Genomic DNA, 17,357 nt, shown 5'->3' on the forward strand with positions numbered 1-17,357 from the left:
TGGAGCTAGTAGGCGCTTTCCCCACCGTGATCGGAAGGCTGATAATACCTTCAGGGCGGGTGTCCTCCTGAGTGAAGCTCTTCAGGGGAAGCGGAGCCGGACTGAGCCGAGCTGGGTCCACTTCTAGTTTGTCGAAGCACTCTTTAAAAAGAATGCTAACCGACGCTCCTGTATCCACAAACACCCTGTGGATCAGTTTGTTTGCCACTCCGGCTTGGATGACAATGGCGTCTTGGTGAGGAGAGATGGCCGGGACGGGATCAGCAGCCGAGAACGTAATCACTTCGTCCTGCTTCAGCCTTTTATGCGTTGGCTCCTCTCGATTGGAGCCTCTGCGTTCTGACTTTAGGGACGACTTGGTCTTCCCGGCAGGAAGCGCATCAATAGTCTGGATTACTCCATCATATTGCGGCTCGTCATCGTCTTCGGGATCCGGCTGCCTTTTCGGATCCTGAGGAGCGCAGTTCGCACCACTCTGTTTTTTATTCTTCTTTGGCTGCTTACTTCGGTATTTTTTCAATGTCCCTGCCTTCACAAGAACATCGATACCTGCAGCCAAGTTTCTGCACTCCTCAGTATCGTGACCGTGGTCTTGATGGTAGGAGCAGTAGTTATCCTGTGGTCGGCGCGCGGCTGATTTCGTCATCCGCTTTGGCTTTTCGAATAGGTCAGAGTGCAGTTCGAAAATTTCCGCTCTCGGCTTGTTCAGCGGTACGAACTGGGCGGGCGGCTTCTCGGGATTGAGACGAGGTCCCAATCTGTCTTGCACCGGAGCCCTTTGAATTCTTTCAAATGGAGTCCGGCGAGGATGCCCCTGATCGCTATGATCGGGCTTCCTTCTGTCTCCTCGGGTCGATGAGCTGTCTAACGACCGTTTGCGACGGTCTGCCTCATCGGCCCGGGAGTACTGGTCCGCAATGTCCCACATTTCCTGAGCTGTCTGCGGACCGCACTCAACGAGCTTCCTGTAGAGAGCTCCGGGCAAGATTCCATTTTGGAATGCCGAGATGACAAGCAGATCGTTGAGATCGTCTACTTGCAGGCATTCCTTGTGGAATCTTGTCATAAAGTCGCTGATTTTTTCGTCGCGACCTTGACGAATGGAAAGCAGCTGAGCCGAAGTGATTCGGGCTTCCGCTTTCTGAAAGAACCTCCTGTGGAAGGCATCCATTAGATCTCGGTAAGATCTGATGCTGCCCTGGGGGAGGCTATCGAACCACCTTCTCGCGTTCCCGATGAGCAGCTCGGGAAACAGCTTGCACATGTGGACCTCGTTGAGACCCTGGTTCGCCATGTTATATTGATAGCGCCCCAAGAAATCGTGAGGGTCCACGAGCCCGTCGTAAGTCATCGACGGAGTTCGGTAGTTCTGTGGTAGGGGAGTTCGTGTGATGTCGTCCGAGAACGGAGTCTTCAGTGCTCCGTACACGGCGAATCCGATATCTCGTCGGTATGGAGGAGATTGAGTTCTCCTGTGATTCCGGTACCGAGGAGGAACAGGAATATGTCGGGGTTGAGGATTCTTTCTCCTGGGAGATGCGACACTACTGCGGTAGTGACTTTCTTGTGCGGAGGGAGAAGGAGAATCCGTCGTTTTCGTCTCCGGCTGCTTTTGGCTTTTTCGCAGGAAGGTTAAGAATTCCTCCTGCTTTTCAGCCAAAAACTGCTTGACAGCCTCATTCAAATCGGGCTGCTGGGAAGACTCAGTGGGACGATTTTTGGAGCGGCTTGTTCCTTCGCCATGAGAACTGGTGGTGGATTTATCCCTAGGCTGTTTTCCCGACCTATGGGATGGATTGGCTTCCTCCTGGTTCTCACGGGCTGGAATACGGGTATTCTGCGATCTGGTATGCATTTTTTGGATGGAAAAAATGGATCAAAAATTCGCTTTATCACAAATTTTGTTCTCTGATTCCCACAGACGGCGCCAGTGATGAATCCGCGAATTATTGATGATGATAAATGCTCGTAAAAATAAATTACGACACGGTGAATTTACGTGGTTCGATTTACTGGGGTAAATCTACGTCCACGGGAAGAAGGGAGGGCAAGATTGTATTGCTTGATCTGGGATTACAGCTTACAACACAGACTTGCTATATGATTTTATCTCTAGAGAGCTTAACCCTTTTCTATCTGATCTAAGTTCTATTTATACATTGAACTAAGATCGTGGTTTGCAGCCCCACTAACAAGATCGTGGGTGAGCAATAAATGCTCAATAACTGCTTCATACCACTAAATAGATCGTGGGTATAGCGGAGGTCGTGGAGGCCTTTCATGAGTCCACTAACTCCTAGTTCGGTCGAATGCTGAGACCGAACTGCTGGACTTTACCGATCAGCTCTTGCCGATCTGAGAGGAGAGCTTGACTGGTCGGCTTTTACCGAGCTGTAGGCTGAGTCCGAACTCTTTGGTCGTGCCGAACTCTTTGGTGCCGAACAGATACTCTTTCTTGGGCTCTGGGCTGATGGGCCGTCACTGTTATTGGGCTTGCCATTAGGGTTTAGTTCGTACCCCATCACTCAACGTATAAATAATGGTTTTTTATGTGTATATAACAAGGTTTTTAAGCCTAAAAATGATAACACTTGTTTTTACAATACTATAAATCATATAAAGATGAATACTAGTGCATGGAGTATTAACTTTTACTACTTGATACAAGAAAGATTGTTCTAATTTGAACTGTTCTCTCCTTCGACATATATCCATATGTATATATTCATTCATATTGACAAATGAAAATGAATAGTACTACTATGAGATTAACAGAATTGACTAACAGTGTAACACAAACCCAATTCTTTTACTTCTATTTCTATTTATATTTTGTTATTGATTTTCTTTTTAACACGATGGACTAAGCCCAATTATGCCCTGTAGCCTAAAAACCAAAAGAAGATAACCCAAATCAACAATTTTCGGTCCAATTTTAATTTGGTCAACTTTTGATATCTCATCTTTTTAACTAAAGAAATATGTGTATTTGTAATCAAAACTATGAAATATTTCCCATAAGACATACTTATATCATAAATAATCTCAGCATACTCCAAAAAAAACATTAAATTAACATCAACACTATCATTACCTAATAAAAAATCCTCACACCAGTATCTCCAAGGATGTATCAAACCAGACACTCATCCACTCACCCAATTATAGATACATATATAATACTAGTGATAATCTATGTCTGTCCTCAAAGCTTTTGGGTGTGGTCTTGCATAATTCATAATGCTAGCATACTTAAATATCAAAGAAAAAACCATTTACAGTTAAGGTGCATGAATGATAAAATAATTTGTCACAAGAAAAACCTCTAGTATCTATGTCTCACTTTTCACAAGAATCTTGGTGTGTTGAACATCAATATCATAGACTCAAAAGTACTCACTGTCAATGCCTATAATTGAATCTCATAACACTGTTCATCAACATCACGTGTTATATCATCAGTTTATTTCAAAAGGATCACACACTTGCACCTAAATGCTAGAGCACCAGATATATTATCTTCATCAAGAAATTGTTCGCATCAAAATAGTTCAATTGGCTGATTGATAGTATACAAATTTTAGTAAATGTGTTTACAAATCATTACATCATATGATTCATGTCGAACTTGAATATACAAATCCCAGTATTTTATAAAAAAGTTGAACACTACTATTTGATTATGGAAAAAAAATATATGATGAAAAGTCCTCAAAAATAAAAGTAATGCTACCGTACTGTATTTAACTAATTTTCGCGGGAAAATAAACAGAAACAGTCCTTACCTCATTGTGGTGGGATTCTCTGCCTGGATTCCGACATGGCTTCCACTTCTCTCTCTCTCACACACACACACAGTGAATAGTTGACGGATTCCTAGTTTACAACAGCTCTCTCTCTCTCATTTTCAATTAAATTGATGCATAATGTATCTCCAAAAATTTGTAGGCTAGGTCACATGGTAGTGTAAGAAATGATTGAAGAAATTAGTGGAATAATTGATAGCCATTGATTTTTGTAGCCACAAATTCTCGGAGCTAATTCGGTTAGAGAGACTCCTCTCACATTCTCTCTCTAACCACTTCCACAGGTAAATAATTTCTTCCTAATTTTTCTCTCTCCCTCTTTTCTCTGTCTCTAATTCCAATATCTCACTCTCTCTCTTTTTCACCTTCCTTAGAATTTTGAAACTAAAAAACACATCTTCCATTCGGTAATGTTCTCCTTTTAATATTTTCAATCATTTGTTAAATTTTCAATCTTTTCTTGTAAATATTGGTTATGCTGTTAGAATATTAGTCGGTTTAGATCATGTTGTGAATGTTGAAGCAATTTATGTCGGTTGATTGGATTTGTGCATTTGAACATTGATTAGGTTAGGTTATGTTGTATAAATTCAAGATATATATGTTGATTGTCAATGTAAAAGGCATAATTAGGCAATCAATGAGTTTTTGTGCATTTTGCCATTTGTAGATTTATGGTGCTGTCTAACTTGATCAAGCTGCTGCAGCCGGGATGTCGGGACATTTAGACCGCCCCTCGGATCAAAGTACGTTGCTTTCTGCGAATTCGTTGGATTCCTGATTCAATTTTTCATGTCATTTGCCTTTGTATGGATGAATTTGATGTTTAATAAATTTGGTATAATGGTTTGATTTGATGATATGAAGATATGACGGAATGGAAAGTTTTGTTGTGGAAAATCTAAGATTAGGTGAAAATGGAATGGGGGTGATTGTAATTGTTGAATTTTTTGAGATTGATTGTTGGTGGAATTTGTTAAAGGCCTGGAGAAGGTTGATGCGGACAATCTTGATGACGATAAGAAGACTAGGATCGGATCCTTCAAGAAGGCGGCAATCACTGCCTCTAACAAGTTCAGGGACTCGATTTCTAGAAAGGGCAGGCGGAGCAGCAGAGTTATGTCTGTTGTGCTCGAGGACGAGCATGATGCTGAAGAAGCGCAGTCTGTGGATGCTTTTCGCCAGGCGCTCATTCTAGAGGAATTGTTACCTGCAAAACACGACGACTTTCATATGCTACTAAGGTAGTAACATATATTGTTTCTTGGAAGAATTTGAGACTGATCATCTTAATTTAACAGCTTTAAATCACATAGAGATAAGATTCTTTGAATCGTCTACTTTAGCCTCGTCTACATCTGTCTATGTGTTCAACAACGAAGAATGACTACAAGGTTAAAATGAGCAACGAAAAGAGAAAAATAAGTCTAATTTTTTAATATATGATCATTTAATGTTCACAATGCATGTTTCCAAACAGGTTCTTGAAGGCCAGGAAATTTGATATTGAAAAATCGAAGCAAATGTGGTCCGACATGCTTCAGTGGAGGAAGGACTTCGGTTCTGACACCATTATGGAGGTAACTGTTGATTACGACCCTTTGCATAATGGCTCGAGTTTTTTAAGCTTAACATCGACATTGATATGAATATGATTGCTAGGATTTCGATTTTACTGAGAAAGAGGAGGTGGTTAAATACTACCCACAAGGGCATCACGGGGTTGACAAGGAGGGCAGGCCGGTGTACATTGAAAGGCTCGGTATGGTTGACTCAACCAAGCTCTTGCAGGTAACCTCGATGGAACGCTACCTAAAATACCATGTTCAGGAGTTCGAGAGGACCTTCATCGATAAGTTCCCGGCCTGCTCCATTTCAGTCAAAAAGCATATTGATCAGAGCACAACCATCTTGGATGTCCAAGGAGTGGTATGCAACAAACTACCTAAATTTGAGAAATAAACCATTTTTATTACTTTGATCTCTCGAACGAATCCTTTTTTCGTTTCAGGGGCTGAAAAGTTTCACCAAGTCTGCGAGGGAGCTCGTTCAGAGCATTCAGAAGATTGATGGGGATAACTACCCTGAGGTACAACATGTGGATTCTTTAGGTTTTCTTGTTTGGTTGTAGCTCCGAGATCTTATTCTATGACTTAACTACCATTTTATCTCGTAGACATTATTCCAAATGTATATCATCAACGCTGGATCTGGCTTTAGGCTCTTGTGGAACACTGTCAAGTCATTCCTCGACCCAAAGACCACTTCGAAGATCCACGTAAGCAACATCCCCCCTGCTTTCGTCTCCATTTGATCTTTAGCTCAACGGTATGAAAATCGAGTTGGCGTGTTTCTTGATCTCAGGTGCTTGGTAACAAATACCAGAGCAAGTTGCTTGAAGTCATTGATGCAAGGTAAATATTACTACTCAACTTTTCAAGCAACGAACGTTTGAGGAATCCACAGAGAGCAGTCACATTATTTTGATCTTGTATCAGTGAGCTACCGGAGTTCTTGGGGGGGACGTGCGCCTGCGCTGACAAGGGTGGCTGTATGGTCTCCGATAGAGGCCCTTGGAACGATCCCGAGATAATGAAGGTTTTCTTTTGATGTCATCTTCAGTTCTTCTTCACTTGAGATGACATCAAAACTAACTTAAGATTCTATGATTTCGATTTTCATCTCAAGATGGTGCGCAACGGTGACCACAAATGCGCGCACAGGCGCACCTCCTCTGCGTCCGCGGATGAGAAAACGATATCGGAGGATGAGAATGGTAATAAGTCCAAGGTACCAAGTTTCAAGAGTTGATCCTTGTCTTCTTTTTCAAACTTTATCTAAAATCATTTAAGGCTGATATACGACACGTGCCATGTGAAGAAAAGCATGTCTTTCGACATGAAGAACGAGTCTCCCAGATCTACTTCTTCGAATGACAATACTACACAGCCACAGCAGCAGATGTCTCCTCCTGATGAAGAGGCAAGTAGCAAATATGTAATCCGTTTTTCGTTGCTTTAAATTTGGCCAGCGAAGAAGCCACTAATGGTCGTTATTCAAGAACTCAAATATCTACCATATTCAAGAACTCAAATATCTACCATATTACTTCTAGTTTTGTCTTAAAACCTCAAGCAATGATTCCATTTTTAACACTTGAAAGAATTTTCTGCAGGTAGTTGAATCCCAACCCTACCAACCACCCCAACTCCATCCTTACCCCCAATCCCGTTCCCAGCCCGAACCGGCCCCACAAGAGCAAGATCAATACGTCCACATGGTCGAGAAGACCATTGCAGCCTGGCCTAAAGTAAACAAACAACAAGACAGTCTCATGCTTGTCAAAGGTGCATAATCTTTATCTCAAGTTTTGCTAACAATTCATAACCTATCAAATCTGTCTTACTACACCCGCCTGCAGAGTTTTTCCCGGGCATCAATTCTTGTAAGAACGCGGACGGCTTCAGCAACCAGATCTTCACCGGAGTGCTGACCTTTGTCATGGGCGTAGTCACAATGGTCCGTATGACACGCAACATGCCTAGGAGACTCACGGATTCCACTCTCTACTCTAGCTCCATGCGTGGCTCAGATGACATGATGAAAAACCGGGCACCTGTCTACGAGTCCCCAGAGGCAGGCGTCTCCAGAGAAGATTACTTGATCATGATGAAGCGCATGAACGAGTTGGAGGAGAAGATGAGCATAGAATGCCAGAAGCCCCCAACTATGGCACCTGAGAAAGAGGAGATGCTAAATAACGCCATTACTCGTATCGATGCATTAGAGCAAGAGCTACAAGAAGCCAAAAAGGTTGCCTCTTTTTCTTCTGTTTTCTCATTTTTAACGTTACGAATGCCATTCCATCATATACTCAAATTCATCGCGCCTGCGTCTTGTTGTTGGACAGTCTCTCGAGCAATCTCTCACGCAACAAGAGGAGCTCCTCGCCTACATCGAGAAGAAAAAGAAGAAGAAGAAGTTCTTCGCTTTCTAACTCCAGAAACTGTGAATATAATTAATAATGTTATTGTTCTTGTAGATATGATACCAGCTGATCCTCAACAAGGAGTTTGCTAATTATTTTTTTTAGTAAAATCTTATTAAAAATAAAATCTTGTTAGTTGTTTATAACATAATAAACCACGCAGTTGCTTTTGTCCTTGGCTAGCAATGAGATTCTTGGCTACATCTCAAACTGTAATAATTTTCAAGAATTGCGTGGGTTGTAAAAAATGACCCCAGCATAGATACATCTCAAACTGTAATAATTATCCTTCCTCCTTGTGTTATTTTTTGACAATTTAAACTCGAATCTATAAAAAGGTCAGTCTTCAATATTTTGTCAAAAGAAGATAGACAAATTTGTATTTAGAATACTCAGCATAGATACCACTCTTAAAATGTTTGAGTTCAGATAATTTCACATACATGCGTCTCAAACATCACTCAAACAAACATCTCTTTAGAAAATATTTAATCACACCAAAAAAAAAAGATTTAGATCAATATATAAGTATATATATGTTAGGTGTGTGTTACACAAAAGGTATGCGTCATCCACGAATTATACACATCTTCAATCACAACTCAAAAGCATTAAGGTAATGTGGTAGTGGTGAGCATCTCGATTCAGCCGAAGACATACTCAACCATCAAATCTCCAAAATGATGCAGCTTACCAGCAAAACTTCTTTTTCTGTAAAGAGAACGAGCGAGAGGCGTGTTAGAACCAACCAAACCGTTGTCTATCTGTTAATTCAAGACAACTGTGCATCGACTTCACTTACCCGGAATTTGGCATCTTCTTGACTGTCTATATAAGCAAGCAGTTCTTCTTGTTTCATCAAAGCCTCATACAGAGCCTGCTCGAAAGAAAGGATATGAAATTTTCTATTAAATTCAAATACATAAAAGAAAAGACTGTTCAAAACACATGATAATCGTAGCAAGACTTGGTCTCCTAGGCTGACAATGAAATTAGACTCCATTGGTGATTTAAACCAGACAAGGAAGCTAATAAGGCATGGTGTACCATAAGCAAAAAATAATGTTCGGCTCTTGAGGTCACAGTTTTCGCATAAAATCAAGGGGCAGTTCATGATTTTCCAAACTAGTTAAACCTCTCTAGCCATAAAGATAATTTTTTACCAACTCAGGAAGGATATATAAAGATCCGTCAGAAATATGGAGTTGTAATGAATAAGACCTTTTTGGTTGCGATTAACTCTGCTTCTAGGGCATCCACACGGTAAACAGCAGCATTCAGCAGTTCTTCTTTCTCATATGGCATCTCAGACGGTTTTGCTTCAAGAGTGATGACTTTCTCTTCGAGCTCACCCAATCTCTTAACAACGGTTGACAAGAGTTCTGCCTCTGTAAACGATGGGGTAGGAGATGGTGGCCTAAACTCCTCCTTTGCAATAGCATCAAAAGAGAATTCCTGAGTGGGTTGCTCATTGGGTGATGCATCCGGAAGTTTCTTGGTAACACGTGATGATATTGAGAGGAAGAACATGAAAAGTGTCATAAAGAAAGCCATAAGAGTTGCCACAAGACGAGCACAAACACCTTCTGGCACCTTTTGAGAGTTTTCAGGTGCTTTTATCTCTGAAATGAGTTAAAAACAGATTAGCATCTCTAGGCAAAGCCTGATACATGTTAAAGAACGGTCATAAAGTATGGTGTGCTTCCAAACCAGTTGCAACAAACCTTTTGGAACATAAAGCTTTTGAGGGGACTTCTTCCACCCAGAATCAACAGCCTTGTCAACCATGGGAACATATTCGTCATAACCTGGGAACTGACCAGCATACCCAGCTGTTCCAATAGCCTTGGCCTGAAAAACAAATCAAATGTTCCTTCAAATCATAATGGAGAGCTATTATGAGGAAAATTACAACGAAAAGTATATGTTTTTGGTTACATTCCCTTTAACATTCTTGTTATCATAAGTGACACTTCTTCCTGACATTCTCGATAAAGTTATCTCCAAATTGATAAGCGTTTACAGAGATAATTAAAATGACATATATAAATAGGGCGAAATCAAAAGAAATTTGTTCCAGTTACCAGAATCAAAGAAATTCGGATTTATTTATTAGTAAAACATTAGATAGTAGAATTGGTGGGGGGTGCATTTATGATTGGTCAGACCTACATAGCTGATAATGGTTTACTGCCCATATAATTTCATTACTGAGGGCCATGAGGCAGACTTCGAAATTTCCAAGGCCTACCACTAACATAATAATATTAGAGAGTTCACAAATAGTATGTCTCCTTCCTTTTTTGTTGCGACTGTCAAAAAGAACAATTAAGATAGAAAGATAGAATTAACTGCACCTCCTCACGGACTGGAGTCAAACGAAGGTGTGAGTAACTCCTAGTGGCTTTTGGTGAAGCTATATCTTCAGCTTCAGATCCAGACTCTGCCGTTGAAGTATCACTGCCTTTTAACTGCTAACAAAACCATAAATATAAGATATATCAGCTCATATCAAATGTCTCAAGAACAATATATATCAAAAAATTAGAAAATGGTAGCGGTCATACCATGGAGTATTGCGGCTTTGCATATACTACCTTGCCATCACTATTGATGATTTTCACAACCTGCCTGGCACGTCGTGCTTCACCATTAAGCACCATCTGCAAAGCAAATTCTTGCTGTTAACCATCTTAATCAATATGTTAGACCAACACAAGTAAGCAGTCATGCGAAAGCGAGAACCTTCAAAATCTCAGGATTCTTCCATGGGCCATTATCAGAGCGCAAGCAACCCCCTTGATCTGCACAGCTAGTACATGTTCCTCCCAAGAAATCAGGCAGTTGACTGCAGATGCAAAAAAATATGAGAAGAGTCTTTATAAAGGAACATCAATGTTAGTAACAATCAAAACAAAGAAAATGTAATTTCCACCCCTTTCACCTTGCATCTATGATTTCAAGCAACTTGTTAAGGTATTTATTTCCAAGAACCTGGGCCAAACACAACAAACAGAGAGAACCTTAAGTTACAACAAGTCTCTCAGCAAAGCATAATTGATATTAAGGATGAAAAGAAGTAAGAACTACATGAATCTTTGTGGCAGTCCTGGGATCGATGAAATTCTTTACAGTATTCCAAAGCAGCCTAAAACCAGGCCCAGCATTGATGATAAACATTTGATGGAGTGTCTGCAATGAAGAGACATATAAATTAATAGCTAAAACCACATAAAATATCAGAAATAAAGCAAGTCAATTATGCAGGAATTTACTTCAGGATAATTGTCACCATCAATCTTCTGGAGTCGTGTAATGAGGTCCCTTGCACTCTTGGTAAAGTTTTTCAAACCCTGGGGAACATTAACAGATGGTAAGGTAAACCCCTTGAGTAGAAAAAGGACAACCAACTCAGATGTCATGATAATTGAAGCACTGGACGTGCCCAACTTACCACACCATGAACATCCAAAATTGTTGTGCTCGAGTCAATGTGCCGTTTGGCAGCAATGGTGCAAGCTGGAAACTTAATGGCAAAGCTTCTTTCAAATTCTTTCACGTGGTACCTTATGTAACGGTCCATCGTGGTCACTTGCATAAGTTTGTTTGGATCGACTTTCCCTAGCCTCTCAATGTATATAGGCCGTCCCTCTTTGTCAACTCCATGATATCCATGGGGATAATACTTCAATACTTCATTTACCTCTTGAAAATCAAAATCCTGATGAAAAGGAAGATGGTGAACAGAACCCACAAAAATAAAGGATTAATGCTTAATGTGAAATAGAAACAAGGTGGCCAAGTTGCATGCAGATATGATGAAAATTTATGGGTCTTGTTACCACTGCAATAGTGTCAACGCCAAAATCTTTCCTCCATTGTATCATGTCAGCCCACATTTGCTTGGACTTTTCAATATCAAATTTCCTTGCTTTCAGAAACCTACATGCACAATGTCAAAAGTGTTATGAGAAAGTTGACGAGTTATCAAATGGTGAAAGAAGTAGGATTTAGCGAATAAGAAAGAACTTCCATCAAACTATCCTATAGCCTTGAAAAACCTTAGGAAAATATCGAACAGTCCTAGCCTGAATCCAAGGAACCATACCAGACATTCTTTAAAAGATAATCTTGCCAATCATAATATTGAGTAGTTCAAAGATTCCCTTAGAGAAAAAGAATGTGGGTGTCCAAAAACTTACTTCTACTCAAATGTGTAGGCAAACAGTTTTGGAGTTTGGACTAGGATGTTCTGTAAATGTTGGTAGTATATTTAGTAAAAATGGATGGCATGTATGCATGCAGAGATGCAGTTAATATTAGCTTTAATTTTCAGTAAATAAGATTAAGCACTCTTCCTAGATATCTTGGGAATCAGGAGATATTCATTTTTGGTGATAGCTTTGATAGATAAAGATAATACTCCCTTCACCTAAATTTTTGCCATTTTGGTACGTCCACTAAACTTAGTCCATTTCCATTTATAAACACTACCCCGCAACATATTACCTCGATGGAATAAACACTTTTGCGATTGTTTGATCGTGTTATCCTTCAAATACTCATTCTTATGTATTGTCAATATAATCAATTACCCAAAATAAAGGCATTCAAAGTGGATGACAATAAGTGAAAGATCTTTTCCTTTATCAAAATTCCTCACCTAGCATGCAAATTCAGATTTTACTTGATAAGTTAAATTACGAAGGAAACAGAAAAGTGACTACCTAAGCATCATATGGTAATCATCAAACTTCTCTGGTAGCAACTCATCCAATATCAAGGCTTGTCTAAATGACTCAACAGCTTGTAGTTCCTCCGCATCCCGGATATCTTCAATTGAAACAGAACTGACTCTGCCATCACTCTTTCTTCTACTGCTCTTCTTCTTGAGAGAATGCTTAAACTTAGAAGATGCGTTGAGTGCTTTCTTTTTGAAGGAGCCCATTCTCGTCTTCCTTTCATCCTCAGAATTTTCAAAGTCAGACTTTCTTTCTCTTCTCTCGTCGTTACCAGAAGAACCCTCAAAGCCTGTTCAACAAGAAGCAATTAGATATACATGTGAAGACTCATCTGGAAAATATAAAAGGGCAGTACAAATCATGTAGTAATTTTGAGCTTCCCTGATGTGATTAGTACATTTCTCAATGATATTAATGCTTAAGGAAAAAACAAAACTCCATCAGTCCAGAAACTGAATCAAAACCAGGAATTGGACTTTAAAAAACAGGAATTACCTTAACGGCTTAACCCAACTGACAATATGCAGAGAGGTCTAGGTATCAAAACCAACCGCTCTATTTTCTTCAATTTTTAAAAATAAAAGCAAAAAACTGAAAAACCGCGGTCGTAATTTCAAACAGACAAGTTAAATTTCACATTCTTATAGAAACCAAACTTAACCAACCAAAATCTCACAAATTTTGCCACTAATAAATCATACACAGCGCAAGAAATTGTAATCTTCACATACATTTAACAGACAAACATAAAAAAATCACAAACAGAAAAAAATCGTAAGTAATAATCTCCAAATGCAGATGGAACATCAAGAGATTGAACACAATTTCACTTACAAGGCCTGGCGAATCGATCCAAAGGCCCAGACATCTTCAATTTCGATCAACGCAGCTAGTTCTTGAAGATTATGGCACCAATTGAACAACTAATCAATTATCCCGACTCTCTCTGCACTGAAACCCCAGGATTTCTTCACCCCAAGGAAAAAAAACATCAATTCAGTAAAGTAAACAAAAATCTAGAGCAGCTCAAATTTTGCAGCAGATCGAGAAATCAAGTGAGAGAAAGCTCAATTGGAGCAAAACGCAAACCTCGAAAAGTTAGAGCAAGAAAATCCGAAAAGTAACAAAAATTCTCAAATATCCACAAAAGGCGTAGTCCGCAAATCGCCGGATAATTTAGCAACGGCGACTTTTAGGTGTATAGTGGGGCGTGGCAAGAGGAATTTGATCAAAACGGCAAAGGCCAGCAGTGATTAAGTCATCATTATTCGTACAGTAGTATTCTTGGGTTAGAAGAATTGAGAGAATGGAGCCCTTGAATATTAATGCCACATGGTAGAGCGCGTGCTTTTATTTCTTTTGTGTTTTTACTTGAAGACTGTGTCGGTCGGCCTTTCGATTCTCTTTTTTTTATTCAATGATTTAGCTTCTATATTTTAAATTGTTGACTTCATAAATTTGATCATTACTATTTTTATATTGTAATCTTATTTTCCCAAATAAATGTGCTAAAAAATGGTCAAGAAATTATAATTTTTGCCTATTATTTAACAAATTAATATCAACAAATATTTTTGTACAACCAAAAACTAGTTTATTTGAAAAAAATAAGTTTATTTATGCATTTAATGGTCCCTAGATTATGGGTTTATCTCGAAATTGGTCATTTTGCACTGTTTTCAGACGAAAATATCCTTTTGAGGGTTTGAGCAATTTGGACATTTCAAAATTTTGACTTTTCAATGGTGTCAGTTGTGCAGGTGGTGTAATTGATGCGTGACTGTATATTTCTCTCTCTTTACACCTTCTCTCCTCTATCTTTCTTCCCTTCTTCTTCCTCTGGTTTCCTCCGCAACAGTCGCCGGTAACAAGAAAGCAAATGAAATGTTGCAAGGTTTATTTATGGTGGTGTTATCCGAAGTGTGCGGTTTTTGATTTGGTTGGGCAGAATCGGCGTGAAGGTGGGGTTGGTTGGAGGAGAGGACGAAGTTGATTTCTTTGATTTGTTGGGTTTCCGTTGTTTGTTTCATTTGTATCCATCATCGTGGGTTTGAGCAAGTGTTTTGATAACTAGATTGCAGTACGTGATTATTGGGGAAAATTTTGATTGCCGTCAATTTAATTTGATTATGCGTTTTCTAAGGTCTATAACAATCAAATTTTATGAAGTTTGAAGTTTCTGATGTTGTAGTGAATGAAAATTTGATTTGAAATTTTATTTGATGCACTATGAAATTAACGTTGTATGAAGTAGAAGTATGAAAATGGGCATTTAAATTTTCATTCGACAGGTCTGACGTGTGGTAATACACGAAATCTAAAAATAAAACTAATCGTACCTAGTAATAATATAGTGGCTAATGAGACAGATCATGTTGGAAATCCTACTTAAATTGATGTTGTTGGACATCTACTCGAATGGATTTTGTTCGACATCTTCCACCCATTGTTCCCATTCCATTGCCCATTCGAATGGGTGTTGATTGTTCGACGTCGCTGTCATAGTTGAGCTTGAGACAACTGTGACATTGGCAGCAGTTTCTGAGACCAGTGCTGAGAAACAAAACTCAGTTTTGGATAGTGTCGGCTTCGTTTCGTTTGCATTTTGGGGTCGCTTTAGATACTTCTCAACTTTTCGTCAGACAATTTTCCACCAACGACTGGATTTGGATTTGTGGTAGTCTCTATTGTGTTGTGTTGAGGCGTATGTATTTAGTTGTGCAGGTTTTTATATTGGTTGATGGGGTATCATTAAATGAGTTAGTTGGAAGTTGGAAGTTGGAAGATAGATGAATCCAATGCGTCTTAACGCCTGATCTTATACATAAATAATTTCAGATGCAGTATATGAAAATAATATCAAATTGGCTACTGATAGTTAATATCACATGTCATACGAAACTAATATCAAATCTACTGCACAAACTATGACAATACAAAAAATAATAACAAATTGGGTACTAATATTAATATCAGATGTAGTAGATGGCAAAGAGTACAACGCAAAATAATACCATACTTCGTACTAATAGTCATCTGAGATGTGAGAGGTAGTGGATACCACAAAATAATAGCATATCAAGTAGAAGGTTTAAGTACATACGAGGTACTCCTAACTTATGTATGCAATCCTACATAAATGCATACCAAAATCATCATTAGTCTGCACATCCCTTTACTAGTCCATGGGCAAAAACAAACAAAAAGGAGTAGCAACCCAAGTATTAAAGGGTAGAGACACAGACTGTATGTGATTTACAAAAAAAATGATTAAGTTAAGTTTAGAGATTTGCAATGCCATACACAAAAAACACAGTTTCATATTGGAGGCCAATTCAATTCAATCAACCGTCTTCCGACGACCACATCTCTGAGTTTTCCGTACATGGGTTGATGAAGAAGCTGTTAGGTTTAGTATACTGAAAAGCATGTTTCGAGCGAGTTCGCACTAATAGAATCTTGCTTGTGTACGAAAAAAACTCTACAATCCACTTTTGACCCGATTCAGTATTATTCGAGCATTTCGCACGAATAGAATCAGTATATTATTACATTGTGTTTGCTTGTGCGTTTATAAGATGTTTTATAAACATTTAAATGCATAAGAAGTAAACAAAGCCTAAGTCTTTTGCTTAGTAGACTGATTGTGGGCGTCGTCCACTTTAAGGTAACTACAGTCGGTTCTATGCAATGCTTTGCAAAAGAAAAAGAAGAATTTCACAACCTAGATAGGCTTTGGCTACCTATCGTGAAAGGTTGCAATGTCAGTCCGATTATTTCTAAGCCTTATTGAAATAAGATGACGTTGGTGTGGTATAGCACTGAATGGATCTAACAGCAAGACGTGTCTTTATGCTATCTACTGAAAGACGAGGTCTTGATAAATATCTATTTCTTAATCAATGTACGTTAGCATTGAGCATACGATATTGAGTATCTACTACTTTGACTTACCAAAGGTGCGGGTTTTTCGTCACCCAACGATCCAGGTATATTGGGTAGTGGTGATCATTATCTAGCGGTGCTAGGATTGCTTTTATGTTGAATCGTGCGCGAGGTGAGTCTCGTTTGATAATGTCCTCAAGAGGAGCTTGAACAAGGTTTTATTATTCGGAAACTGACCAGTTGGAATTTAATTATTCCATGACTAATAAATAAGTGTTTCTTGCTAAGTCCACTCTTGGAATTAATAAGATGTTAATTAATTAAGTCCATAGCAGACTTTAATTAATTAATGGACATTTCTATCTTAAGCGCGAGAAATAAATAATAATAAACAAAATGGAAACTCGGATTACTTGTAATTTTGGATTTGGATGGGGAGGTCAATATTACGTCTGTAGTGGCTGCTCGTAATATTCCAATATAAGCTTATATTAAATTGTGGGTTCAATTTAATTAGTAAAAAGCTAATTGGGGGAGCCCATATCCAAAATCTTCCATAGATCCCTGACTGGGCCCAATATGAACTATTATAAATAGGAGAATAAAAGAGACAGAGAAATAATCAATTTTAGAGAGATAATTTTCGTCCCCTCTATTATTAAGAGGAGCTCGAAAATTCTCTTAGTTTCTCCTCCGTGAGTTTTTCAGCTCTCCTCCGTGAGAAAGATCTGTCTTCTTTATTCGAGTCATAGTGTTTCGATAAGATCAGCCCACCCTGATGTCGAGATACAGTTCGGGACACCAGTCAGAAGATTTGTGGTCTAGTATTGAAGATCATCGTGGAGAAGGCGCAAGCAATCGACGATTCTTTGGAGAATCAAATCGGTAACTCTAAACCGTAGAATTCATGTTTAGGATTTATATTCTATGAGCATG

General features: G+C 39.1%; 2 protein-coding genes across 4 annotated transcripts; one reads left to right on the forward strand and one right to left on the reverse strand.

Moving 5' to 3' along the window:
* Positions 1-3,868: 3,868 nt before the first annotated feature.
* On the forward strand, positions 3,869-7,964 carry LOC121746523 (phosphatidylinositol/phosphatidylcholine transfer protein SFH12-like). 2 transcript variants are annotated; one of them, XM_042140403.1, is made up of 14 exons: positions 3,869-4,090; positions 4,477-4,552; positions 4,789-5,050; positions 5,287-5,386; positions 5,469-5,735; positions 5,818-5,895; positions 5,983-6,084; positions 6,171-6,220; positions 6,305-6,404; positions 6,495-6,596; positions 6,687-6,788; positions 6,982-7,153; positions 7,228-7,619; positions 7,717-7,964. In XM_042140403.1, exons 2-14 carry the CDS (start codon positions 4,519-4,521, stop codon positions 7,801-7,803), a joined length of 1,848 nt encoding a protein of 615 aa, XP_041996337.1. In that variant the 5' UTR covers positions 3,869-4,090; positions 4,477-4,518; the 3' UTR covers positions 7,804-7,964. The 2 variants fall into 2 exon arrangements, with proteins under 2 accessions (XP_041996337.1, XP_041996336.1); XM_042140402.1 differs by lacking the exon at positions 3,869-4,090 and adding an exon at positions 4,119-4,213.
* A 210-nt stretch (positions 7,965-8,174) lies between these two features.
* On the reverse strand, positions 8,175-13,859 carry LOC121746522 (phosphatidylinositol/phosphatidylcholine transfer protein SFH8-like). Of its 2 annotated transcripts, none has more exons than XM_042140400.1 (15): positions 13,626-13,859; positions 13,371-13,504; positions 12,522-12,825; positions 11,637-11,736; positions 11,249-11,515; positions 11,070-11,147; positions 10,885-10,986; positions 10,739-10,788; positions 10,540-10,642; positions 10,362-10,457; positions 10,152-10,268; positions 9,519-9,645; positions 9,016-9,416; positions 8,597-8,671; positions 8,175-8,505 (listed from the first exon to the last, which is right to left on the reverse strand). In XM_042140400.1, exons 2-15 carry the CDS (start codon positions 13,402-13,404, stop codon positions 8,485-8,487), a joined length of 1,875 nt encoding a protein of 624 aa, XP_041996334.1. In that variant the 5' UTR covers positions 13,405-13,504; positions 13,626-13,859; the 3' UTR covers positions 8,175-8,484. The 2 variants fall into 2 exon arrangements, with proteins under 2 accessions (XP_041996334.1, XP_041996335.1); XM_042140401.1 differs by having other exon boundaries at positions 10,152-10,265; positions 13,626-13,858.
* Between the last annotated feature and the right edge of the window lie 3,498 nt (positions 13,860-17,357).

The sequence above is a fragment of the Salvia splendens genome, chromosome 9, assembly GCF_004379255.2.
Source record: "Salvia splendens isolate huo1 chromosome 9, SspV2, whole genome shotgun sequence".
NCBI lineage: Eukaryota > Viridiplantae > Streptophyta > Magnoliopsida > Lamiales > Lamiaceae > Salvia > Salvia splendens.